Genomic DNA, 27,353 nt, shown 5'->3' on the forward strand with positions numbered 1-27,353 from the left:
TAAATGTTTAATATTTTATGGAAATAAATTAATAATTCCATTCAAAAATTACTTTTATTATTAATTTTAATAAAAATATTACAGGAATAATATAAAATTTTGACATTAAATCACATGTTTCCGATTATGTCCTTTAATATAAATCGCTTAGAAAGGAAAAATGAAAATCATCCATTGCAATTGTTATTACAGCTAACAGTTTTTCTATAATAATAACCTATAATTTATTAGTTTTTTTCATTTTCGATATAAATTTATATTTTTCAAAATTTTTATATTTTTCACAAAGTAAAACAATATTTATGTCATTTTACATATTTACATTATTTTTAGTATTTTATCATAAATACATCATAATAAAATGATTTTGATTTTAATTTCTTAAAACAAAAATAAATATATAAAAATTTACTTAATTCAAATTGCATTAATATTTTAAATTATGGCAATAATAAATTGCAAAATAAAAATGAAGTGCTTCAAATTTTAATTTTAAAATTGCCGCCATAGTAAGATATTAGCATTTGCTGGGCCATACCTAACCTATGAAAACAAGGAAATCGATGCAACGATAAGGTGTGTCAAATAGATTATCTAAACATTGATATTTAACATAAACTAAAAGTATTAATCGTGATTATATTGAAGAAAAAAGTAGTGAATGTGTGGAAAATTTTTCAATTCAATAAATAAATTTTTAAGTTATAAAGTAAAAAGGAAACATTAGAAGGAAACATACAAAGCAGTTTCGAATACAAATTTTTAAGTCAACTAAACAAAAACTGCTTGAATATGATACTTGAGAGTGTTCATAATAAACTACAAAAGATAATCGTTGGTCGCGGATGTGTTCAAAACGTCGATCAACAAAATTTCTACACAATGTATCGGACTAAAATTTGCAATCCAGATTAAATAGAATGCTGCGGTTATATATATAGAAAAGGAAAACAGGTAATTAAAATTGTAATTTTCTTTTTTGCTAGAGATAATTTAGAGATAAATAAATTCTTATAAAATATACATTTATATTTTACATATAATATTTTATTTCAATTATTTATATTTTGTTTAAAATTAAATTATGTTTAATTGAATTATAAATAAAATTTTTATTAAAAATACAAACTTTTTAAATACGGTGAATGATTAAATAATTTAATTTAAATTATTTAATCTTAAAATTAAGATTAGATTATAGAATTTAAGATTAGATCATTCATTTCATTTATTCATGAAATAATTTCAAAAATTACTTATTCGTTATTAATGTCATTGATTTTTTTTAAAATAAATATATCTTAAAAATCTGTAGATTCATTATTTATATATGTAAAATTTATATATATATAACAAATATAATAAAATATTAATATTATTATTCATTTATTATGATTAAAGTTAATTTATAAAATTTTTATTTAAAAATGTATACAATAAAATTAGTAGCGAATAGTTATTTTTACTTATAAATATATAGTTTACATAATATGTAATATATAGTTTTTATATTATATTTATATACATGCATATAAATATAAATTTTTATTCAATTGTTAAAAAGATATATTGAACAATGGCTTATTATTATTTAATTTATAAAAGTTCAATCTCTGTGACAAGTATAATCTGATACAAAAAAAAAATCGGTATAATAATTAGTAATTTTTATAGTAATACGCCGACTAATGTGATTTCAAAATTTCAATTGAACATGTGCAAAAATGTAATCATAATTAAGCAAATACAGAATTAATTTGAAAATCTGTAAAACTGTTTAACTAGTTACTACAGAATTTATCCAAGAACCAAATGGTGAAAGGGGTAACCGGTTTTACGCAAATAACAGACAACGAATTATATGTAAAGAAAGATAAAAAATAAAGTAATTTGTTATGCGACCTTCTACCGATTTCGATTGGCAAACATAAATCATTAATTTTACAGATTATGCTTAGGTTAGTATAAATAAGCTTTGAAAGTAATGTTTGGATTATATATTCATGCATATAAATCAATATTGTATTAATATATAATAAGCATCTATATCGAAAATCGATTCTATTATGATAAAGATATAGTACACATGAATGAAGTAAAAAAAAAAAAATGCAAAATACACATACAATATACACAATTCATCTTCTTATATAATTTTGATTTATATTTTTTTCTTTTTCCTAATCTTGATCTATTACCGTGTTAATCATATGTTGTTATTCTTTATTTAAAAAAAAAAAAAGAGATAAAATTGTGACACAATGTGTCGCAACCTTCTAGCAGAAAATTTGTTTCTGTGAAAAGAAACCGCGCGACCGATTCACGATTCAGTATAACGCCGACCGTTCTTCTGGTAGGAGCCGATTGCAATTTTACTTGTGAGTAAAAATAAATATTTAAGAGAATATTGTCAGTGTATACCAGAACCTTGGTACGTTTTTCACTAACGCTTACTACATAGGTAATATATTTATACCACGTACAAATAGATATAAATAGTGACATTCTTTAAAACTGTATGATCCCATAAACTCCCACATGTCTTCCTCTTTCTCTTCATCATCTTCTTTTCTCTTCCTTCTTTTTCCCCTGTCTATTTGTCTGTTTTTTTCTTTCTCCCGTTCCCTCACATTCCATTCCATTCCATTCCACCAAGTCACTATCAAGTTATTCTAATTTTCAAGTCTGCAATGTAATGTATATGTTATAAATATGATAGTAACGAATTATAATAATAATTATGCTTTGTCATTATAAAAATATAGATTTTTATGATGCAACTTTACAACTATAGTTATTTACTTGATGTTATCATGCGTTTAATCACGCATAACGATTTAGCTGAAAGTAGTATTATTAATTAAAATTAAAATTAATACAAATGACATTTTTATACAGTAATATATTCTAATGAACGCGATATAAAAGTAAAAATGAATTATTCAATATGTTTAAGTTTTTATTATTGGATTTCTGAATGATCGGTAAATAGATCAACACATATGATGATAGACCCATACACATGATGATTCATCGATTTCTGTAGAATCGCAAAGAATCTAATCTGAATAAAACAGTTATACTTTTTGATGATTATAATAAGAAAAAAAAAATATTTATATATTCTTTAAAATAGAATAATTTTTTTAAAATTGGATCAAACGATTTGAATTTTTTTTCAAATTATATATTAAAAGAAGAATTAATTTATTAGATAATGTGTAAAAAAAAAATTATTTTTAAAAATTCGGAATTCTGAAGAAAAAAATAAAAAATTTATAAAAATCGAAATTGATCGATGCGTAAAGAAACTATATTGAAAGATTAAAAATTTTCAAATTATAGTTATAGACTATAATAGGCACTATACTAGGCAAAAAAACATGAAAAATTGTGAATCTTCAACATTTTCAATCGTTTATAGTGATCAATTTTGATAAAATAATAATATGCATGTATAGTTTTCTTAGAAATCTATAAAATCTATAAAAAATATGTTTTAAATTTGCATTACAGATTCCGATAAAAAAATTAAAAATCATGACTTGTATTTTTTTCTTCAGAATTTCGACCAATTAATTTTTAAAAATTTTTTTTACATGTTATCCATATTGATAAAAAAAATTAAAATCGTTTGATTCAAAAAAGAGTATACGAATATTTTTTTGCCTTACTATATGAATCGTGCAATACATCAATTTGAATCGAGGTTATACTACGAATTTAAATCGAATCGACATTGTATAAGTATTCCTATCTGAGCATTCCTATCTGAATATCGATCGCGACTCTGTACATTCTTCTTAATATTGACTTTCTTGCAATGTCCAATGTATGTACACATTCCAATCGTTGGTCACAATGAAGAATCGAGTTTGCTAAACTACAGTCTAGATATAGACAACATGTTCACTCTAAGTTGATTTTAAAAAAAAAGTATTATGCAAACTTACAATGTACTTAAATACATAATTGAAAGTCATTTTAGATTATTTAAATATCTATTATTACACAATTGATTAATCAATCTAATACGTCATTCTTTCGTTTCAAGATTTATCTATAATTTTTCTTCCCATCGTATGATGAGTAAGCCATTCGTATAAATATTCTTCGATTATTTACAATAATTTATTTACAAATAAAATAAAACTTATCTATAATTTTATAATAAGTCAGTCTTTAATGAAACTATTTTTCTCATAGCTAAAAATATCTACTCATATGCAAAGCTATTGTGAAAACAAACTTATTAACTTAAACAAAATTAACTAAAAATCTTCACGATCACGTGTTTGTATTAAATAAAGTTATTTATAATATAATAACATATAAGAAAATATTTAGCGGGAAAAATATAAAAATACACGCAAAAGTTTTGTTGTTTGAAAAATGTTTGAAAAATCAATCAGTATATATATATATATATATATACAGATATACTAAGATTATTGATGCGACCTTACATTAATGAAGCTTAACGACGTAGCAATTTGATAAAATCTTCGATGCTGTGTTGTAAGTTGCATGGAAAGTTTTATAATTGTTAACGCGATAACATGTTATGTGTCTAAGTACATATGTATATATATATATATATTTTTTTTTTAAATGATATTAAAAGTTACATCAAACGTAATAATAAAGAAATATATTTTTTTTCTGATTTTATTCTTAAAATAAATTGCGATAAGTTTTTAAATAACTGTAACATGTATCCGATTGTAATGAATATTATGCCGCACGATTCCCGTGGTAAATTCAATTTTTATATCATAGATCGCAACGCGCATCGCATGATAGCAACCGCATGTTTATTTGCTCAATTATATATTGTCGCATAGATATATGAGCGCGGAAATCGTGCTATTTTCTGCATTATTTTTACATTCATTTTCTTTTTTTTTTTTAATTTTTTTTATCTAATTTAAATATTGTAAAAGTTAGGTGACGATGATTCGATATTTTCTTATTCATTTCTTTTCCTCGTAAAATCGCACAGAATATTTATAGAATGTAGTATGTGTTTGTTGCAGTTTTTTTGATTTGAATAATTAAACAATTAAACAAGAATACATCAGAATAAAAAAAACATGCAAAATTGTTGCGACGAGAATGACAGCGACGGTGACAACGATGTCATCTATAAGGATGTGGTTATTATAGGTATATATTTTAATATTTATTAGTACGAAATTTATATAGTAGAAATATAGAGTTATAGCTAGAATTCGAAAGATCTTTCAATTATTTAAAGATTCTTCTTTTAAAAGGAATTTTAATATTAATCTAATCTTGAACGAATCTATAGTTATATTATTTTTTATTGTAATCTTTACGCGATAATATGCAGTTCTTTTCTTTTCTTTTTTTCTTTTTTTACCTATTATACAAAACATAAATTTAATCCTTCAATAATCATAACTAGATTAAATTAATCGTATGATCGTATTTATTGATTGATTTTGCAATATTTCATTTTTAAAATATTAATCATAACATTCGATTTTCTTATATATTCTAATTACTTATACATCGTACAAATACAAGATAAATAAGATAAATGTCTATTTTATTCAGGAAACGGACCAAGTGGAATATGCCTTTCTTTCATGCTTGCTGGAAATTGGCCATATTACACTGGTGAACCACATCCCGCGGATGAAATGCTCACGGCCAGACTACACTTCAGCACAAGATCAAACGAAGAGTGTTACGATACGGCGAGTCAAGAATTAGAGAGTGAAACCAATCATCAATGGCAGCAAAATGATGTCAGATCAAAAGGATATGATGAAAAAGGTGGAGGAAGGGGATTAGCGAGCAGTACTCGTTGCAAACTTGAATGTCTTTCTTCTGGGTTGGAGGGGAGAATCGGTGGTCGACCTTTGGCTCTTCTTATGGATCAACTTCAACATCCTTGTGTAGATGCCGGCCTCGATGTTCCATCTTTGCTTACTTGGAAATCCGTTGAACAACATCCTGAACATAAAGTGATAGATCACATTGTGCTCGGTAAAGGTCAACCCGGTGGTTCATGGCAGGTAACGAACAATATATTTGTTAGGGATAAATTATAGTAATGGTAATAGAGAAAATTAAATTAATAATGACGATAAAGTGATAAAACTACTTGTGTTCGTTTGCAAGAATAAAATTAAAAGAAAAGATTAGAACCGATTGATTTCCTTTCTCGATCTTCTCGTTTCGTCGCTATATATTTCGTATGCACGAACAAATTTTTGATCTATCTTTACTAAAATTTATAGAACTTACATATTTTTTAACGCGCAATTTAAAATTTATAAATTGTGTTATTATATATTAGTCGATGGATCCAAACGTATTAACCATCAGCTTGAATCGATGGATGTCGTTACCCGACTTAGACATAAGGCAATGGGAGATGTTGATCGAATCCGAACAACTTCGGAACACAAATTCAATAGAGAGTGAATCGTATTATACGTTTCATGAGAAACCAAGTGCGTGTAAAACAGCTAGCAGAATTTCTGTTGGTACAGTGGCTGCCTATTACAAAGACTATGTACGCATAAAGAGATTGGAGCAATATTTTCGATGGTTGGTTCGCACACCAATTTAGTTCAAGGTTGTCGTGTCTTCTGTGTAACGCTAATATCGTGCACGCTTACTTTCCAGCGAGACTATAGTTACTTCGGTAAGAACGGTTTGTGATCCGGATATCAATTGCCAGAGAAAAGATTATAACTGGATAGTAGATGGTTTTGACAAACAAAATGGAAAACCATTTCGTTATCGATGTAAAAGAGTCGTTCTTGCCACAGGCACAACTGATTTATCAAATCAGTTAGGTATACCTGGTGAAAACTCTCAACCCGATTGGATAACACATGACTTAAACAAATTAGAATTAAGATTAGATCATCTGATTGATCAACATCAAGGTATGCAAATTGTTTTTTTCTTTTTACATTTTTTTTTTGTTTTTTTTTATATTTAAATTTTATATGTTAATGAGTTGCGCTAATCTTCATTAGTAAAATATTCGATTTTAGCAAACGAATTAGAAGAAAGACAAGTAATCAATCCGATATTAGTAATTGGTGCTGGATTAAGCGCTGCGGATGCAATTATGGCTGCACGCTTTCGCGGCATTCCTGTGTTGCATGCCTTCCGTGACTCGTCCAACGAATGGAACAAGCAAGATGACGAGAAGATACGCACTATTTATGATAAATTACAAGGCCTTCCTAGCTCCATGTATCCTGAATATCACAAGGTATACGAAATGATGGCTGACGGTGGTACTAATTATCCTCTATACAGAGCATTACCAGGATATACGTTACTCGGATTTACTGGAAATGAAAACGATTTTAATGATACCGGATCCGAAAAACAGCCAATAGTTACTTTTTCAGATCCTGATGGATGTATACACACATTTCGTGTTTCTATAGTAGCCATACTTATCGGTATGTATCAAACGATTCTAATATAATCATACGAAAAATGTAATCTATGTATAATGTATATAATGTTTTTTAAAGAAAAAAATATTCATTTATAGGTTACAAGCCTGATTTGTCTTATTTGAAAGATAGCGGTATCGGTCTTGGAAAATATTCCGACAAACTCATAGATGGTAAATCGAATCCAATTGATGTTGATAATTTTACTTATGAAGTAACAAAAGCTTCGAAAAGTGGACTTTATGCTTTGGGTCCTTTAGTTGGTGATAATTTCGTACGTTACATTCTCGGTGGAGCGTTTGCAATTTTAGTTCACATTCTGACTACCTCATCTTCTACCTAAAGTAGTGCAAATATTTAGTTATTTGTCAATCATTGGAATGATAAAAAAATCATGCTTTCTTATTTACTTTTTATACATACGTTCAGATTATAAATATTTTCTCTTATTCAGATACTATTCATATTGCTGTATATGAAAAATAGTAAAATAGAATTCTTTTGTATTTAAATGAAATGTTCATCAAAACATGATCTTGTTTCCTTGCTAAAAATGCATTAAAAACAAAAAAAGTCCATATGAAAGTTTTTACATCTATAATAATAGTTATCATGAACTTTGAAGAAGAAAAAAAAGTCTGAACATATATTTCATGATACAATAAAATTTATAGGACTTTAACATTTATTGCATTCCATTTATTAGAATAAATATTTTTATTATGTACAATATTTGCTGTATTTCAGATTACACATCAAGCGTTTTTTCATATATTTTATTGAATTTCACACTTTCAATATGTGTAAATAATAATATTTTTTTTTTATACAAAGTTTTATCATTTATTAATGAAATTATTAATGAATGATTTTTAATTCGTAACACACAAGATTTTTGTAGAACTGAATAAATATTTACATCTAGAAGTTATATAACACTCTTGCATACATTCAAGTACACATATATCACGCAACACATAAAAAGGGCATGTTTAGGCAAGTATCTTTTAAATAAATAAATATATGTATATGTATAAATATATATTATTTATACATATATATATGTATATACATCAGATATATACACACGTGTGTGTGTATCGTTCAAACCTTTGTAATAATATTTTTTTAAGAATCCAACTTATATGTAGATAAATGATTATAATTAAATATAATAAATTATGTAGATATAAAATATATGTGCCGCTCAGTCTGTGATAAAAAAAAGGTGCAATGTTCAAAAAAAATTTATCTAGTATTCTTAAGAATAAAAATTCGATATTGTTAACTACTATGTTATCTTAGTATTTATTAAATTATATTTCAAGATACCTATTTATAATATTTATGTAAATAACATTATCATATAAAATATTCGATAAAATATTTATTTTAAAAAATCATTAAAAAAAAATCAATACATCTTTTTAATATTTTCTCATGGTTCATTTTAACTATGAATACATTTGTTTTTTTTTTTTTCAATTATTTATTTTATCAAAATTTTATAGCAGCATTCTCAATTTAAATATATTAAAAATTAATTTAAGTGAAAATGCAATTAAAAATCATTAATAAGATTATTAAAATTTACATTTGTATTATATATAAATCTTAAAATCATTACATAACGATATGCAAACGATATCATGACAAAAAAATTATGGAATGATGTCGAACATAAAATAAGAAAAATAATTTATATAGTCATAAAAATAAAACATATACTTATAAATTCTATATTCTAATTTTTCTTCTAATCTTTCTTTTTAAAATTAAAAATTTTCAAGAATTTCGTCGAAAAATATTTTTTGCAAATTATACGCTATATATTTGTTTTTTTTTTTTACTAGAATAATTAATAACAAAGTAATTGTACATTAAAATTTAGTAGTGCAAATTGTATTTCATGTTTTAAACACGACAAAAAGAAAACTGACTAGAATGATAGCACCTGCAAGAACAACTATGCAATACAATTTCTTATTGGCTCTTTGATAAGAATCTGCTTTTTTCAATTGTTTATAACCCTCTTGTACTTGCATTTGTGTTTGTTCAATATTATAATCAATTCTATCTAAAATAGTACCTTGTTCCTGCACCATGGTTGCTAAATCCTGTTTAAGGAAGATATATTTTACTTATTATTTAACACAATAATTTTAATAATTTTCATTTTGTATTTCAACATTCAGAAAATCTCTTACTTTAAATATATGTCTGAGATCTGCTATACTTTGCACTATATTACCAATTTGTTCTTCTCTTTCCATAGCTAATTTCATTCTGTCTTCTGGATCTTCCAATTGTAATAGTACAGAATCTTGTTTTTGTTCACTATTTTCCCAAGAATCTGAATTTATTTCATTTGATTCCATTAACCATGTGTCTGTTGTAGTATTATTTAAAAATATTGATTGATCTTCTGTAAAAAACTGATTACTTCTTTCTTCTCTTGATTTAACCTCTGAAATTATTAAATGAAGTTGGATATTTTTTTATTTCAATATTAAGCTTACATGCAAACTATATAAATCATACGTGTTAAATAGTGATTCTGAGCTGATCTGTATCGAAGACCCAGCTCTTGTAAAGCTGTTGAAAGAGCCATTACCGCGCTTATGGCTAATTGTCGTTCTGCAGATCCAGTAGTATGTCTTGCTGCAGCTTTTATAGCTTGTACTTGATGATAACCATTAGAAAATGCACGTCCTATTTCTCGTGTCAGTTGTTCCATTTGTCTTTCTTCCTGTAGACATGTTTTTAACGATTTGCTCTCTAACAATTGAGTAATCAAAATAAATCAGAAAGATTAACTAATCTTCTATTATTAAATATATAACATGTAATTTAGTTCTAACATAATGATTATTAATTGTTAAAGTTAATAACAAACCTGTGAAGTATCATCTAATGTTGGCCTAGTTAATTGTTTAGCATGTAATTCTACTAAACTGTCTATTTTAACACGTAATCTACTTAAAATATATTGTGTCTCTTCCAAAGCATCAGTCCATATAGGTGGTGCATTACTTTCCAAATTGACATTTTTTAATTCAACATTGTCCGAAGTACCAGAATCCGAAGTTACTAATGCCATGCGATCAGACAAATTCTGAAATTATGCAGTTTCAATATTGCAATATTATTTATTTTTTTAAATTTTGAACAAAAAATTCGTTAATTTTTCATAAAATTATAGGTTATGATATACCTGTTCAGCATATATGTGCTTGCTTTGTAAAGCATTATTTCGCATTAAAACAAATGGTTCTGTTAAATTTCGCATAGCCATTGTGCTCAAAATTCTTTGCTCAATTCGTTAAATGATTTACGATAGATTATTTGATACACTTCTTTCTATATACAGTAACTCTATTCTCTCAATGTGCTCCATCTGTCATTGTATAACAATTGAAATAATTGATTAACTAAAATTATTAAGTATTTTTTTTATATTTCATACATTTGTTCGAAATTTGAGATAATATGTATAAAGTTATGCATAGAAAATTTTTATCTCAAATATTATTTGATATATCATATACGCAAATACATATATCGTTATAAAATATCGATATATTTTTACGCAAAAAAAATTTTTTTGAAATTGTTTTAAGAATTTTAAAATTTATTTTCGAAATCTAATACAGTTATGTGTAAGTTTTTTTTCACAATAATTGCAAATTACTACATTATATATATATATTTATATATTTTTATTTCTTTTAAAAAATTATATAAAATTATATAAAACACTGTATTGTAAACAATAAATATTTTTTATTATTAAATGAAATTCTAATGAAACATTTTTGATTGATTATTATAGATAAAACTATATTTATAATATTAATACATACATTTTAAATATGTAACCATAATTACAGTAATTAATTCTTAATTATTAAAAAATTATTATTTTTTATATTTATATATTTATTCTTGCAGACTTTTCTTCTACTAATTACAAGTTTTTGCTTTTAATTCAAATTATTATTTTTTTTTTTTAATAGTTTCAATAATTAATGGTTTAACAGCATAAAAATTCCCAATTATTACTTGTCTCTTAATAACCTCAAGATTTTCCAGTCCTTTATTGTAAAACTCATTAATCTTCTCTTTATCTTGTACCGTTTTATTCTGTTGAAATTCATATCGAATTTTACGTAAAGTATACATCCTATAATAAATATGAGATTATACTTATAAGCTTATATTTATAAATAAATATATGATAATGATATGTGTAAATTAAATGTTAATAAATAATACTTATTAATATAATATTCTTCATTATATTATTTATAATTATTTCAAATAATTACAATTTGGTTAATATCAATATATATTATAAATTTTATATACAGAGAAATCAATAAAAAATAACATTTTAAATTGTAAGAAAATAATTAATAATTATTAATTTCATAATTTATAACTTACCGAAAATTATAAAGATTCCATTTTTTAGTTTCTCGAATTAAGTTTCGATAAAGGTTCAAAATATCTCTTCGATTAGCCATTATTTGTATAAATCATAACACATCATAAACTAAACATGTTACATAGATAGATAACATATGTTTTTACAAGTTTGTACTAATATTAAATACACAAAGTTAATTTAAATTTTACACCATATATTTAGCAAGTTGTATTACTAAAAGTGAACAAAATAAATTAAATATTATGAGTTTGGTACTGGAGATAAATATTTATATTCATAATAATTTCATGAATAATTCCCAATTAAATTAATATGCAAAAAATGTTTTATTTTATATCTCAAAATTATAAATCAACCCTAATTTCTCTAAATTTTAAAAATAAATCATACAATTCCATTTTCTGTAACTGATTTGTTAAAAGATATATAATTGTAGTGCTTATAAGTTTTCAAAACTTTTTTTTCAATGTTTTGATTACATTAATGAATACAATTTTTATAATAAATAATTTTAATCTTTTTATCTTTTAATAAATAATAATGTAAATTTTCCTTAAATTATACTATGAATGTATATGTAAAATATGTACATTTAATGGCTTATAAGTAAAAAATTAAAAAACAAAAAATTTTCGATGTGTATATTCATGTATTATGTATACTTCTATTAATTATTAAGAATTAATATAATTCCAATTTTGAATTTACATCATTGAATTTTTGATTCTAAATTTTGAAGTTACATCATAATGATTTTACAAAGGTTAGTTTACAGATTTATTATTACATATATATTATATCTTAAATTCTTAAATATTTTTGTAAGTAATGATTGAAATAATTTTATAGGTGCAAAATATATAAATATTATAAGCGTTATTATCAAAAAATATTTAATAAAACATTTTCTATAGCTACACAAACTGAGACAAATAATGAAATAACACTATTAGGCAATAAATATTTAACAGATAATTGGACAAATATTAATGAAAATATAGTATCCAAATTAGGAAGAAATTTACATATTTCTCCATATCATCCTTTATCTCATATTCGTCAACGTATTATTAATTATTTTTATATACACTTTCATAATCGTATTGGAAATCCTATATTTAGTGTATATGATAATATATCTCCTATAGTTACAGTAACTCAAAATTTTGATTCTCTTCTTGTATCAAAAAATCATCCATCTAGAAAACAATCTGAATGCTATTATATAAATCAGAATACTTTGTTACGAGCTCATACAACAGCTCATCAAACAGAGTTTATTTCAATGGGCTTGAATAATTTTCTTATAATAGGAGATGTTTATCGAAAAGATGAAATAGATTCTACACATTACCCTGTTTTTCATCAAGCTGATGCTGTTAGATTATGTACAGTAGAAGAAGTATTTCATAATGTAAATGATCCTGAAGGATTAAAATTATTTGAACATAGAGGTATAGAAACTAATGAAAAGCAAGCTTGTCATACTTTGGAATCTATTAAAATAATGGAATACGAGTTAAAAAATACTTTAACAGGTTTAGCAGAATCACTCTTTGGACCAGGTACTTTTAAAAAGAAAAAATAATTTTATTATATATATATCTATATATATATTTTATTATATAATTACTACTTTTTTAATATCATAATTTTAGAAATTCAATATAAATGGGTTGAACAATATTTTCCCTTTACTCATCCTTCATGGGAATTAGAAGTTTATTATAAAGATCAATGGCTTGAAATATTGGGATGTGGTATTATGCGTCAGGAGATTTTACAGAAATCAGGTGCAGGAGAACGTATTGGATGGGCATTTGGATTGGGTTTAGAAAGATTAGCTATGTGTCTATATGATATTCCAGATATTAGATTATTTTGGAGTAAAGATAGTGGATTTTTAAATCAATTCAAAGTTGAAGATCCTAATACGATAATAAAATTCAAGGTAGATTAATAAACTAACAAATATTATTAAGCATTACATAATATTAAAAATTAAATTTATGTATTACAGCCAATTAGTATTTACCCTCAATGTAAAAATGATATAAGTTTTTGGTTACCCAAAAATGAAAGTTATTCATCGAAAAATTTTTATGATCTAGCGAGAAATATTGGTGGTGATAGGATAGAACAAATTATATTTAAGGATGAATTCTTTCATCCTAAGATTAAAAAATTATCACATTGTTATACCATAGTATATAGAGATATGGGACGCACATTATCGAAAAGAGAAGTAAATAATATTCACAAACAAATATGTAAAGATGCAGTTGAAAAGTTACATGTTACAATTAGAGGAAAATAAGAAATATAAGCAAAGAGAGATAAATTATTTGGATATTGTTTATTATTTTTTTTTAATATGTTAATTGTACATATTAGAAAAAAAATAATGAATAAATTCAAAAAAATTCAAATGAATATATTATTACATTTTCTACATAAATTAATTATAAATATGTCATTAGATGAAATATTATTTACCTATAAATAGTAGAATAATTATATAATCTACAGTATGATACATTTCATTAACATTGTAATTAACAACAATTACATCTAAATCTACATTACAATTTATGTGTAAATATAAAAATTATTTATTATAGCAGTGTATATTCATGATAAGTAAATTATATTACATTATATTATAATTAAAAGTAATAAATTTTATTTGAAATATAAAATAAAAATGTTATCAAAACAAAAAATGATAATAAATAAAAATCTCGATCTTTAATTCGTTAAAAAATTTAACTTTGCATATGTTTATTTGTATTTTTATTTATTAAATACATTAAAAAAATCTCAAATAAAACATATGCTTTTAATTTGTTTTATAAACTTATTATATGAATTAAAATACTGTAAATAATATGCAATCAAATATACATAATAAACATGAAATGAAAACGAATAAAATGTTACACATTATATAAATATATTTTAAAAACGAGAATTATTGTTTACTAAAATAAATAAAGACAAAGAAGATATATTTAATTTTCATTTCTTTACAATTATTATCATTGCAATTGATTTTGTAATTTGATAAATTTAAGAGACATTTATGCTACTAGTGTTATGCGTAATAATAATAATAATAATAATAATAATAATAATAATAGCAATAATAATAACAGTCAGAATTTATTAACAAAACTTATCATTAATTTAGAATTTAAAGAAAAATGAAGTTGAATCTGATCTGTGCTGATAATATAATAAAATGCTTAATGTTATATATTTAAAGCAAAAGAAATTATGAATTATAAATTAATATTTTGTTAAAAATTATTTTCAATAAGTTATAAAATTTTATTGTTTATAAAAAAATTGGAAAAATACTGAAGAATCTTATGAAATGCAAATTTATCTATTGCACTAGCAGAGCTTGAATTAGAAATAATTAATTAATTTCAAAAAAAATTTTACTATTTTTTCAATTCAGAATTTTGTCAACATTTCATATATGTTACTTTTATTATTTAAAATGACAATGTTATGTAAAATTTAAGATAATTTGGTGTAACTAGGAGGAGAAAATTTTTTTCGTAAAAATTTCAAGATATATAATGGCATACAAGAAATTAAAGTTATAAGTAATACTTTCCACAGAAAATCAGTAGTCTTGATAAACTCGGCATCTATGTTATAATTAAAAGAAAGAGTGATTAAATTTCTTTAATGAACATATTCCTTATTTATTATTTTTTGCAAATATATATTAATTATACGCACCAAAATAATCTTTGAGAACGACTAGAGATAATAAATAAAGTGCCAATGAGAAAATCTCTGCAAGTATCATAATATGATGCCATGTTCTAATAGTTAAAGCTACCATTATTAATTCCGTCAAGACGAGTGCTGTGAAACTTATGGCCACTATATGAATAAATTCATCTTCAAACATAATGAGTGCGCCATACATTATAACACCTCCTAAAAAATGATTTAAAAAATTAATATATTCATGGAAAATTCAAAATCATTGATAAAAGTTGTTGGATTTATTATTTAATTTATTTACCTTGATATATACTTATTAAAATCCACATAAAGAATGTCTTATAGGACAACGATCGGCCCTTACTAAGTTCTTTATAAAGTTCTGGATAAGTAAGAGCAATTTTTCCCGATACATCTTTATCTAATACCAAAGAAAATACGGGAAACATCGTATATATTGTTCCATAACTAAAAAATATAAAGATTTAATTAAGATTAAGATACGTCAGAATTATAAATTATTAATTATTTATATTTAATAAATTATTTTAAAATCATTAATTTTTCTTACCCAACCATTAAAAATCCTTGATATAAAGATACAGATGATAAATAAAAGACCGCAGAAAACACAGCTTGCATAGTAGAAATAATTAAACCTCGATGAATAACGAATTGACTTAAAGCAGCAGAGCGTTTGTAACTTCGACGTCCGTGAACTAACAAAAGATTGGCCAAATGACTAAACTGAGAAATGGAAAAATCTGCAGCCAAAGACGCTTGTCTTCCTTCAAGACCTTCAAGGCCTATACCTGAAAATGTATACTAATTTGAAAAACAATTCATTTGAATATAAAAGTATAATGATAATTACCAGCATCTGCCGCTTGTATCATTGATACATCATTTCCCCCGTCACCGACAGCTGCAGTTCTTTTGCCAGTATGTCTTTGAATAAGACTTACAACTTCCGCTTTTTGCGTGGGTGAACATCGACAGCAAACAACAGCCGGTGAACCGCATGCTAGTTCCAAAAATTCTTGTTCATAATATTGTAAGCATACCTCTAAAGAATCTCCACTGATGACTAAGGCACAATCTTGTTTTTTACGAAACGTATTTAATTCCAAATGCGCATCTGTACGAGTTACCACTGATTTAAAAACATGAAGGCTTTGTGTCCGTGAAACTAAACGCGAAGATTTTGCTATACAAGTTGCCGTTTCTAATTTGTCACCTGTTAACATCCAAATCTAAAAATTACAAGAAAAATATTATAATTTTACAATTAAAATGAACAAAAAAAAAGTTTAATTTCACATATAATTTTATTTTAATAAATTTAAGATAAATAATACCTTAATACCAGCATTTCTTAATAATTCCAATGTAGGTCTTACTCTATCCTGTAATCTATCTTCAACACCAGTTACACATAATAATTCCATTTCTCGTTCTAAACTTTCAACAACTGCAGCAACTCTTGAAACGCGATCACTAACGCTCATTCTTGCTGAATTATATCTAAAAAAATATCTTTTATGTAGCTGATTTATTATTTTTAATCATTTTACAGCTACATATGAAAATTTTTTACCTTGCTTCAAAATCAAGATACTGTTCTTCTGTTAAATTCTTTTTTGCAACAACTAAAGTTCTTAAACCTTCTCTAGCCATATTACCACATTCTTCTTCGAGCCAATCATTATATTGTACTATTCCGGACATTACTACATCCGCACCTTTTAAGTAAAATACTATTTCAGAACTAGATTCTTCTTTCACTATTATTCCCATCCGTTTGGTTTCTGATGTGAATGGAAATATTTGCAAGATTGTATAGTTCAAAATTTTGCCATTTGGAGCTTTTAATTGCATAAAATTTAAATCGCGTTTCACTAGTGCCAATCCCATCTCTTCTGTCCACTTAACTAATGCTACTTCATCTGGACTAGAAGCCTGATAATTACGTTTTTGTTCTGGTACATAATAATGTTGATCTGCTTCAGTTTGACTGAAATAAGAATAATTTAAATACATATATCATGTGGACAAATTATCTTTTAAAATTTACCTTTGAATAGAACCAGAATCTCCTGTTTCTGTTGTCTGTACACTCATCGTATCTAAATTAGCTGATTTAGTTATTTCATCATAAACTGGTGTTACATTATGACATAATGCCAAAGCATGAACTGCATCATATATTCTAGTACTTTCAGATCTTCTTACTTTTCCACTGTGTATAGACGTTGATGGTTTTACCGGTGAAGTTTCAGAATTTGCATAACATGTTTGTAATACGGTCATAACTTCATCAAATGTTTCTTGACCATAAGATATCATACCCAAATGTAATTTTTTGAAAACCATTTTATTCTGTGTCAATGTGCCAGTCTTATCACTTAATAAATATGAAATACGTCCAAGTTCTTCCGGAATAGTAGTAGTTCTCACAACAGTTCCAGCAATTTCCTTATCCCTTTGTATACACCAAGCATAAAAAGCTTTCCCCATATCTAAATTTACTCTTAAACTGATTGGTATTATATAAGAAAATAGCAAAACAAAACGAAACATATAACGATACCATGGCCCATTAAATCCTTTTAAAGACATCATTACTAATGCTAATCCAATTACAGCACAAAATAAGACCTATAAAGTTAAACTTCATTCAATAATATGTATTTTATAAATTGAATTTAGATATTTTTACAATTATAAATTACCTTTGTCAATTGATTTATTTCTTGATCTAATAAACCAACTTTTGATCGTGGTGCAGAATGATTCATGAGAGATCTAGTTTCTTGTCCAGTATAAACTACAACACCAAGAGCTGAACCTGATGCAATTGCCGTATTTGCCCATAGAGTATTATCTACACCTAAACTTTCTTCACTGCTGTATCCATCATACTGTAAATTGTAATGTAATTATTATATACATTTATTGTACATTTATTACATTAATTATATATTATTAAGATAAAATAACTGAATATTTCAAATTTTACCCTTGTAAATGTTCCAATAAAACTGTGAATATCTTTTTGTGGTTTCTCAACATATATGCTAGCTTTTATATCGAACAGTTGAGAATTATTTTCTAACTTTTGTGTAGCTGGTACAGCTAATCGTAATTTCCAATCTGTTTCTCCATCTAATTGATCAGTTCTCACAAAGCATGCACCAGATTTTTCTGTGGTTCGTAAAAGAACCAAATCAGCTGGAACTCTTTGACCTTTTTCTACAATAACCTTGAATAAAAAATAAAAAAAAAAATATTCTATTTTTATTCTTCTTTTTATTTTTATTTAATTACATTTCCATTTTCTTACCAAATCACCCACTCGCAATTTAGAACTTGGTACTAATTCTGGAGTATCAAAACCTTTTACTAATCTATAATATTTTTGGGCATTGACTTCTTTATCTCTCTTATATCGTCTAAAATCATCAATTGCTTCTCGACAAATTGTAACAGTTAACACAAAACATAAAGGTCCCCAATATGTATATAAATATCCTATTCGTATGTCTGGTATGAATTGTGATATGGCCATAAGCAAAAAATATAAATTTAGGAAAAATTTGAACTGTTGGAAAAGAACCTAAAAGATAAAATCATTAGATATAGAATAATATTCTTATTCTATGTATATTTAATAACATAATTTACAATATTCCTTACCAAAGGTAAAAATGTGACAATATTATATTTCTGGTTTCTGATGACATTAGTAGGAAATTTTTCATGCATTGGTTGACCAATTTGAATAACCCTGGCTCTTAATTCACGTTCTCTGCAACATCTTCTCCACATCCAGGTACAACATCTAAAATGACACAATAATATATATAATTACAGTAGACAAAGAAAGGAAAAAATATAGCATCAATTCTTCGTTCTTTATTAAAATATATTTAATATCATAATAATTGATCGGAAATGAAGAGAAATGTGTTAATTAAATAAATATAAAACATGGAATATATATAATATAGTTACTATATTGAAATCCAGCTAAACATCATGGAAATAATCAGTAATACGTATTGAATTATTTAACAAGTTCTTGCAAAGAAATTAAAAGATTACAAATATTACAAAGATTAGAAATCGAAATTTTTTGGAGGAGTAAAATGTACGTCACCTTGTCCACGAGTTGTCATTCCGCGGTTTAGATATTAACGGAATATCTTCTTTTGATAGCCTTATAACATTGCTTTGTGTCTCCATTTAGATATTTCTTTATTACAAATCATATAAAGAAACACTTATATTAGCTTCTTGTTAAAATAACACTGTCTAAAAAGTATTCTTCGATATTTAACGCAATTCTGTTGTGACATCATAACATCCATGAAATACGAACTTACAAGATGAATTCACTAATTTACTACAATGACTTACACTATATGTTCTACTTAACATAATTTCCGCATTTCTTAAATATTTCTTATTAAAAATAAAATTTTTATGAAATCAAATATTAATTTTAATGCTAAAATTTAATTCTATTACAAAAATTATTTCCATTTCTCTCAATTAATTATAATATATATATATATATTAAAAATCAATTTTCAAGTAATATTATCATATATTATTTTATTTTTAATATTATCATATATTATTTTTTTAAAAATTCATTTTTGTATCTTGAATATTAATATTTTGACGTAATATCCATGAATTTTTATTATTTGTTACGTTGGCTACCATTAAAGAATTATCACTAGAGGATTATAGACTTATTTTCATCGAATATCATATTTATTTTTATTCGATTTTTTTAATGATTTATTATCGAATATATAACTTACCCGCAAAAGCAACTCCTGAGGAATACAGAAAAATTATTTATTCGTCGTCTTCGTGAAGTTAAAAGTCGTATACTATCTTCAGAAGGTTGGAGAAGATAGTCAGTTTCTTCATCCATTTCAAAATCTCGCTCATCCGAGCTTAAACGTAATGGCATTTCTTCTAACCGCATATTTTTTTGACTAATCACTCGATAAATTTTCTTTTCCATTTACCACGAATACACAACTATTATTATCTTTATGGTATATTACATATGCAGCATGTGTATATATGTAAATATATACATACATTCATAAAAGCAAACAACATACATACATATATTTTTATATATTCATCTATACATCTTTCTTTCAATGACAAAATATATTACACATAATTTCCACGTAACGTTATATATATATATGTATCATATAATATTGAAGTATTACACTATCTAAATATACCGTACGCTACAGGTACGTACGTGATTTTTGTACCTTGTTTTAGTTAAATAGAATCGTGATTTTTGATAATTAACATTTACATTTATTTTTTAATTTTTCAATAACAATATTTAAAATAACACTATCAATTGACATTTTATCGATTGATTTACTGATCTTGTTTATTTACGAAATACGAGCATACATGCGATATACGTGCATATATGCCCAATGTTCTTTCCACGTACGTACATGTATACATCGCGAAAAATTTTTCAAACAATACCATTGTGTATTAAACTTTCGAATCATTTTAATTTAAAACAAGAGTAAATTCAAATTTGACGGAATTTCAGTTTATTCTTAAACTAATCATTAATCAACGCGATACCTCGAACTTTTACAATGGGTGCGGCCATGTTAAGTACTCAATAATCACGTGATTCGTTTGACATGCTTCTTTGGACGCATGCTTGCATGATTTGAAATTTTATGTTTTTCAAATCTAAAATTATAAATTTAAATTTTGCTTTTTTCTATATTCTACATAATATTCTATATTTTATTTTATAGATTTTATTAATCATTATAATATTTATTATTCAAGTGTGACTTCATAATGTAACGCTAATTTTTTTATTGTATCCTTAAATGTTTCATTTTGATATTCTCCATTTTTAAGTAAATCGTGAAAAAGTTGTTTACACATTTCTTTTTCGTTTTGTTTCATAAAATTCATTGTCAAGTAAAATCTATTACATTTACTCAAAATGCATAAAATATCAACAATGAACTCGATATTATTTACATTCGAAACATTTTGTAAACATATGTCTATTAGTTCGACAAATAATGCTGGAGGAATTTCTGTGTAAAAAATTTTCTCCCGTAAGTTATGTCTGAAATTAATTAAAAATAATTAGATTAAATAATAAATAGGTTAAATAAACTTTCTTTTTTTAATTTTTCGATTTAATCAAACAAATAATTTACCTTAAAATTTTAAGATAATTAAATTTTTCTTTATATTCTTTAATCGATTTCCAAAATTGTATAAATTGATCATATGTAATGGGTATTTCATTTTTAAAAGTATTTTTATTCTCTTTTGATTTCAGACAATCTTTAGACTGATCTTCTTCTGGATTAAATGGCATCATATTTGAATTATTATAATTACAAGTAGGATTCCAAATTTTGTTTACCTCATATTTAATGTCGGAGTGTTTGAAAGGTTTTAAATGAGCAGCATTTACCTGATAAAAATTTTAATGCAGATGAAATCATCCCATATAGATAACAATATTTTTCTAAACATATTATTACCATTTGTCTGAAATCCTCATATGTAGGTACATTTTGTTCCACTGCTCTAATTTTAGCATCATTTTGTAATTTGTATAATTCATCTTCTTTAAGAGCCTCTAAGAGTTCTAATTGCATATTTTTATAATCTATGGGCAATCTTAATTTGCTCATTTACCACGATTCGAAGTTTTGAAGATATTTAATTTTTGAGACAACACAATCCACGATAATACGAAATGAGAAACTTAAGGTAATAAATAATCATTATCCGTATCATGAATGGTTGCTATAGTAAGTTGCTATGGATACGATTATGTTGTATATATAATACATATTTGCGAGTAATAAAATTTAAAGACAAATTGTAATTATAAGAGTTTATTAAGATATTATTAGCTTTTATTATATCGATATATTTGCATAATAATAATAATATTATAAAATAACATTATCCTCTGATGTTAAAATCTTTTTCATTATTTTGCTCTGTCTTTTTTTGTATAATTTATCATGAGTTCTTTTCATCTCTAGAATTTCTTTCATTTCTTCTTTGTCCTCTTCCTAAAAAAAAAAAAAAACGTGTATTTTATTCTATTACAATTATTTATCTATTAGAAATTATTCTCGTTATTTTTACCGATTGATTCAATCGAAGTACTAATGCTCTTCGACCATCGGACATTGGTTGAGAATAATCCATTAATTTCTTAAGTCTTTCCTCAGGGCTCACTCCTCTTTCAACTACTAAAACTATACGTGCCCACTGTAATATTAATTATAACAACAAAATTATGATTACATAGAATGATCATAGGAATGGAAAAATAAGGAAGAAAAACATACTTGTCTTTGCCATTCATTTCTTGTTTCTGCAATTTTCTGATACGTATTTCCCATCATGGCAATTAACATATTTACCAATAATATAGCAACGATCGCCATGTATACTACAAATAAAAACTGCAATAAAATGAATTTATATACACATCGAAAAGAATAATTTTGCGGCAAATATTATTTATCACCTTGGCTTCTATCTCGTGTTGCGTTCTTTCAAAAGCACCATAATAATCTCCAAAGTTTGTCATGCTCATAAGAAACATTGCCATTATACTTTCTATTGGTGACGGCATTGGATTGCTCATCGAATCATCTACTCCTTCCGGTGTATTTGGATTATCGAAAGATAAAAATATAATATAGTATGCTGAAAAGGAAAAGAAACAACAATCTTTTGAAAGAAAATTAGAAGAGAGAAAAAGTTACACAGTTATATTGGATTAGGAAGAAATAAAGAACAATGTTTAAATATATGTTTGAAAATAAGTTAAACTATGTAATAAAATAAATAGCTATGTACGTATTTCGTTGTAAATATATAAGATAATTGGCAAGATGCCTAATGTAAATAACATGTTACGTTTTAGAATGGAAGATATTTCATTGCAATAATATGTGTCAATGTCATTTGTGATGTAGTAAACTAAGCGAGCGATTAAGTCATAAGGCAAGCTCGTATCGTCTGCTTGGTCGTTTGTTATACATTTTGATTATCTAGAAGAAAAAAAGGAAGCGTCATCGACATGTTTGCTCGCGGGTATTAATTTAATCCATCAGTTTACTCTTACGAATCGATCGTAAGTTTATTTTTGTCCGTGATCTACGTTCGAAACATTCAAGATACGATGCTGTCGTCTGTTATCATAAAAGTTCTTGGTTAAAGAAGTGTGATTGATCATAATAGAAATAGCAGAATATAATGGAAAAATCTAACGCATAGCATCAATTAATCGCAATTAATCGCTAGACAAAGGAGAAAATTGTAGTATATTATTATTCAAGTTTTTCAGATTAAAATTTTTTCTCGATATCGATATCACCTTGGGAAAATCCCATCACGAAGACCAAGTAAATGGAGACGAAACGGAGGAGATCGCCCATGATCATTCTGTAAATCATCACGACGAATGGGCCGACCGTTTTGAAACCTCTACAGAAAAATAAGAAATACGGTGCCGTGGTTAACATAACGACAACAGCTAGCATATCTTCAACTTGGTCGGCGCAAATCAATCTTAAAAATGGGAAGGTTAACAATATACAGCAGGAAAAGAGAAACATCACTCTGGACGGTGCAGTCATCTAAAAAATAATCTCCTTCGTTCAATCCATTTCATTATATCATTTGTTAGATGTTACATGTGTCTTACTAGATTTTCAATGAACATATTAAGACCAAGGAATCTGGCTTCTCGCAATGCTGCAAAAATGTAAAGAGTGGCCGCAATTTCCATTAATACTTCAGCAGTCAATCTAATCTTTGTCGATAACGTATCTAGATGCATTAGTCTACATTCTTCTGTAAGATTGTTCCACCTAATGTTTAAAATAAGCAATTTGAGATCAATTCCAATCAGATTTGTCAAGGAATTATAATTCAATTTCAAAGATTGCAACATACCAGTTGTATTTGCCAGTGGCAAACGATATCCCATCGTTGAACAGAATCGTCGAATTTACCGAAAGGACAGTTTCATTGATCGTAATTTTCAAATTATCGATCGGCGTGGTATCGTTTCTCGTAGAATGGAAATATTCGGTTGTTTTGTAAGAGTGGTTAAAAAATTCGATCTCGTCTCGGTGTGTCGACAGTAGATTGTTCAAAGCGGTTGTCAAATTCTCGATGATATCGAGCTTCAGCTTATCGAGACGAGTTCTTGTCACGTTCCAAGGATATTTTACGCTTGCAGTGGAAAGAATTTTATCAAGAAGGAGGGAGAGATTGGAATCGTGTTGGAAAGCATTCGAGCTTCGATTGACAGTAACGTTCGAGACGGGAGGATCCACTTTTGGGGAAATTGTGGACAATTCGGTGGACGTAAGGGGCGTTTGAGCGACGGGGTTGGGAACGGATGATGTCGTCGCTGGGCCAGGTCGAAGGGTGAAACTGATCAACGACAGGACAAAGTAAAAACAAAAAAGGAAAAATTGACGATAAAACCGAAATTTGACGAATGTGTTCCACTTGGCGTTCAACAGATCAACCAGAATCCCGTCCATCAATTCCAAATGCTCGTCTTTTTCCTACGTGTATGCAAGAAACATCATTTCTCGATGAAATAGGAAGCGATACTTTTAAATATTTTTCAACTCACGCCGAACACGACCAGATTTAGAGCGGAATTGTGGCTAATGCTTCCCGTGTCGACATCGATGGTGTCGACTTGCGAGAGAGGATAAGCTGCGCACGTTATACTTCCGATCTGCCAATAAATCTCTCGCTCGATGTTCAAAATGTGAAAAAACATTTCGATCTTTGCCAATTTGGCCGACAACGTCAAGGGCGTTAAGTGTTGAGCATTCCTGATCGCTAACGATGCGCCCACTTCGTACGCCATATCGAATGTCGCCTTCCACGGCGATATAATAATAATAATTCGTTAATCGTCTATTTACGACCTATTATTCTTCGACGAATTCTTACCAATTTTTCGTAAATGACCAGCATGTGTAAAACGGTGTTCCCGTTCGTATCTTGTTTGTCGGGGTCAGCCCCCCTCGCGAGTATCAATCTGTAACACTCTTCCTGTCCCAAACACGCGGCAAAATTTAAAGGATACTCGCCCCAGTAAACGTACCTAGTCGCGTCACGATCAAAAGGAATAACAGGATAATTACACCAGTTATACATTCATTTGACTCGGGTAACGAGCTCTTCTTTACCCGTTGTAATTAGTTTCCGGAGTTACGCAAACCCATTCGTGATCCAGACTGTCCGCTCTCGACGCTTTTTGATCCTCTGGACACATAAAGTTTCCTATGCATCTTTCGTGCACGTCCGCACCGCTATCCAAAAGAAATTTCACCATTGACGGATCCTCGTTCACGATTGCGATGTGTAATGCGCTCTCGCCTGATAAAATTGATCGAAAGATAAAAAAAAGAAAAGAAAAGAGGTTTCTTCGCGTTCTCGTCTTCACGATATATCAACCAACCATAATACTCGTCGCTTATGTAAACATCGTTGATAAGCTTGGGATAAAAACGTAGCAAACGCTTAGCCAAATCGATGTGAATAGCAGTTGCATGTAGCATACACAAATGTAAAATTGTTTCACCGACTGCTCCTCTCTCGCTCAAGCTCCAGCATACTAATCTGTACTTGCTTTTATCTGTTGTTAATAGAACGAATAGTTTTTTTTTTATTATTATTATTATTTTCAATTTCTCTATCCATTGTGTTTTACCTATTCTCGTCTCGTCCCTCACTTCATCTTCGCCCGTATCTTTGTCTATGTCGTAATCGGCCGGATTTTCCATAGCCCGCAACGGTGGAAGCTGTTTTTCATGAGAGAGAGAAAAAAAGGAGAAAATTTTCGACCGTTGTATATGTAATTGATCGCAAGTATTCCATTATTCTACCATTTTGTGCTTTGGACGATCCTTGTTCCTCAACAAAACCAATTTCTCGATCGGGATCCATTTACCTTTACCCTTGTTATATAAATACGGTTCTACTTTTGTTCTCAGTGCGTGATCCAATTCCGCGTATTGTTTAGTTTGCGTTGCCCTTTTCATCATATCTACCAATAAACCACCTCCTGAACGAAGAAAAAGAAAAAGATTCTCCTTTTTTCATATATATATATATATCTTTATCATTCTTATTCACCTTTCAAGTCGACTAATTTGTAAAGCAAAATGGACGACGCGTCCGTCTGTTTCTTCACACCGCTGGCCACGTTGCTCTCCGTATTTCCCATCTCGTTGTCTTTTTATTGGTAGAAGGACACACGATCTTTGATACCGGCACGATCGACGCGATTTTAATGTTCACACCATTCTCTCATCTCTCTGCGTTACCATGGAATTACATTCTTGATATCGATCACGCAACCGACCGCACCTTCTGCAAGGCATAACCTTACTTTATCGAATTTTCTTCGAAGGATATCCTCTTTTTGATATGCGATTGTCTTCAAGATCTAATTTATAATAAGCGTGTCTATCGCGAATGAAATTCTTAATTCTTGAAAAAATTCCATGCACGAAAGATCTATAAAATGGAGAGGAAAGAAATAAGAATGTGGGCGTCAAGTGGATCTCTTTACTCTTATTTTATCGTTTCTTATTAATTTTAGT

The 27,353-nt window shown here is 27.0% G+C and overlaps 7 protein-coding genes and 2 long non-coding RNA genes across 21 annotated transcripts; 3 read left to right on the plus strand and 6 right to left on the minus strand.

Moving 5' to 3' along the window:
• Positions 1 to 162: 162 nt before the first annotated feature.
• LOC100863387 (oxidative stress-induced growth inhibitor 1) lies at positions 163 to 8,748 on the plus strand. 8 transcript variants are annotated; one of them, XM_086903848.1, is made up of 7 exons: positions 163 to 954; positions 5,037 to 5,166; positions 5,581 to 6,044; positions 6,329 to 6,582; positions 6,661 to 6,926; positions 7,038 to 7,457; positions 7,533 to 8,748. In XM_086903848.1, exons 2-7 carry the CDS (start codon positions 5,094 to 5,096, stop codon positions 7,550 to 7,552), a joined length of 1,497 nt encoding a protein of 498 aa, XP_086759974.1. In that variant the 5' UTR covers positions 163 to 954; positions 5,037 to 5,093; the 3' UTR covers positions 7,553 to 8,748. The 8 variants fall into 8 exon arrangements, with proteins under 8 accessions (XP_086759974.1, XP_012342728.2, XP_086759971.1 ...); XM_012487274.3 differs by having other exon boundaries at positions 7,553 to 8,748; XM_086903845.1 differs by having other exon boundaries at positions 207 to 954; positions 5,021 to 5,166; positions 7,553 to 8,748.
• LOC147658221 (uncharacterized) lies at positions 1,983 to 3,884 on the minus strand. The gene is made up of 2 exons (XR_015290856.1): positions 3,675 to 3,884; positions 1,983 to 2,685 (listed from the first exon to the last, which is right to left on the minus strand). It is a non-coding gene; the product is annotated as an uncharacterized LOC147658221 (long non-coding RNA).
• Syx16 (syntaxin 16) lies at positions 8,132 to 11,434 on the minus strand. The gene is made up of 6 exons (XM_003689962.4): positions 11,318 to 11,434; positions 10,669 to 10,851; positions 10,351 to 10,569; positions 9,996 to 10,203; positions 9,662 to 9,921; positions 8,132 to 9,571 (listed from the first exon to the last, which is right to left on the minus strand). Exons 2-6 carry the CDS (start codon positions 10,747 to 10,749, stop codon positions 9,362 to 9,364), a joined length of 978 nt encoding a protein of 325 aa, XP_003690010.1. The 5' UTR covers positions 10,750 to 10,851; positions 11,318 to 11,434; the 3' UTR covers positions 8,132 to 9,361.
• Positions 11,218 to 12,146, minus strand: bcn92 (LYR motif-containing protein bcn92). Its single transcript, XM_003689973.4, has 2 exons — positions 11,901 to 12,146; positions 11,218 to 11,637 (listed from the first exon to the last, which is right to left on the minus strand). Exons 1-2 carry the CDS (start codon positions 11,978 to 11,980, stop codon positions 11,451 to 11,453), a joined length of 267 nt encoding a protein of 88 aa, XP_003690021.2. The 5' UTR covers positions 11,981 to 12,146; the 3' UTR covers positions 11,218 to 11,450.
• PheRS-m (Phenylalanyl-tRNA synthetase, mitochondrial) lies at positions 12,114 to 14,919 on the plus strand. The gene is made up of 4 exons (XM_003689964.3): positions 12,114 to 12,667; positions 12,754 to 13,469; positions 13,563 to 13,855; positions 13,925 to 14,919. The coding sequence occupies exons 1-4, from the start codon at positions 12,654 to 12,656 to the stop codon at positions 14,219 to 14,221; spliced, it is 1,320 nt and encodes a 439-aa protein (XP_003690012.1). The 5' UTR covers positions 12,114 to 12,653; the 3' UTR covers positions 14,222 to 14,919.
• LOC100869854 (putative phospholipid-transporting ATPase IIB) lies at positions 14,246 to 20,689 on the minus strand. 3 transcript variants are annotated; one of them, XM_086903833.1, is made up of 14 exons: positions 20,481 to 20,620; positions 19,808 to 19,903; positions 19,345 to 19,489; positions 18,992 to 19,264; positions 18,668 to 18,910; positions 18,381 to 18,569; positions 17,723 to 18,306; positions 17,246 to 17,662; positions 17,007 to 17,172; positions 16,523 to 16,901; positions 16,220 to 16,460; positions 15,950 to 16,116; positions 15,658 to 15,861; positions 14,246 to 15,563 (listed from the first exon to the last, which is right to left on the minus strand). In XM_086903833.1, the coding sequence occupies exons 2-14, from the start codon at positions 19,891 to 19,893 to the stop codon at positions 15,430 to 15,432; spliced, it is 3,228 nt and encodes a 1,075-aa protein (XP_086759959.1). In that variant the 5' UTR covers positions 19,894 to 19,903; positions 20,481 to 20,620; the 3' UTR covers positions 14,246 to 15,429. The 3 variants fall into 3 exon arrangements, with proteins under 3 accessions (XP_086759959.1, XP_086759957.1, XP_086759958.1); XM_086903831.1 differs by lacking the exon at positions 19,808 to 19,903 and having other exon boundaries at positions 20,481 to 20,689; XM_086903832.1 differs by lacking the exon at positions 20,481 to 20,620 and having other exon boundaries at positions 19,808 to 20,025.
• Positions 20,371 to 22,579, plus strand: LOC147658222 (uncharacterized). 3 transcript variants are annotated; one of them, XR_015290855.1, is made up of 3 exons: positions 20,371 to 20,625; positions 22,022 to 22,251; positions 22,323 to 22,579. It is a non-coding gene; the product is annotated as an uncharacterized LOC147658222 (long non-coding RNA). The 3 variants fall into 3 exon arrangements; XR_015290854.1 differs by lacking the exon at positions 20,371 to 20,625 and adding an exon at positions 20,627 to 20,936; XR_015290853.1 differs by lacking the exon at positions 20,371 to 20,625 and adding an exon at positions 20,928 to 21,791.
• Positions 21,238 to 22,499, minus strand: LOC105735273 (dynein axonemal assembly factor 19). Its single transcript, XM_012485723.3, has 3 exons — positions 22,230 to 22,499; positions 21,897 to 22,159; positions 21,238 to 21,802 (listed from the first exon to the last, which is right to left on the minus strand). The coding sequence occupies exons 1-3, from the start codon at positions 22,380 to 22,382 to the stop codon at positions 21,502 to 21,504; spliced, it is 717 nt and encodes a 238-aa protein (XP_012341177.3). The 5' UTR covers positions 22,383 to 22,499; the 3' UTR covers positions 21,238 to 21,501.
• On the minus strand, positions 22,574 to 27,267 carry nan (transient receptor potential cation channel subfamily V member nanchung). Of its 2 annotated transcripts, none has more exons than XR_015290852.1 (14): positions 26,884 to 27,267; positions 26,634 to 26,812; positions 26,459 to 26,549; positions 26,207 to 26,383; positions 25,935 to 26,124; positions 25,696 to 25,849; positions 25,367 to 25,621; positions 24,673 to 25,295; positions 24,422 to 24,587; positions 24,092 to 24,353; positions 23,237 to 23,418; positions 23,055 to 23,158; positions 22,849 to 22,974; positions 22,574 to 22,772 (listed from the first exon to the last, which is right to left on the minus strand). XR_015290852.1 is itself a non-coding variant. In XM_086903834.1 (14 exons), the coding sequence occupies exons 1-14, from the start codon at positions 26,972 to 26,974 to the stop codon at positions 22,647 to 22,649; spliced, it is 2,739 nt and encodes a 912-aa protein (XP_086759960.1). In that variant the 5' UTR covers positions 26,975 to 27,267; the 3' UTR covers positions 22,574 to 22,646. The 2 variants fall into 2 exon arrangements, 1 of the variants encoding a protein (XP_086759960.1); XM_086903834.1 differs by having other exon boundaries at positions 23,055 to 23,171.
• Between the last annotated feature and the right edge of the window lie 86 nt (positions 27,268 to 27,353).

The sequence above is a fragment of the Apis florea genome, unplaced genomic scaffold, assembly GCF_048593485.1.
Source record: "Apis florea isolate Af1SG1 unplaced genomic scaffold, ASM4859348v1 contig_2293_pilon, whole genome shotgun sequence".
NCBI classification, from domain to species: Eukaryota; Metazoa; Arthropoda; class Insecta; order Hymenoptera; family Apidae; genus Apis; species Apis florea.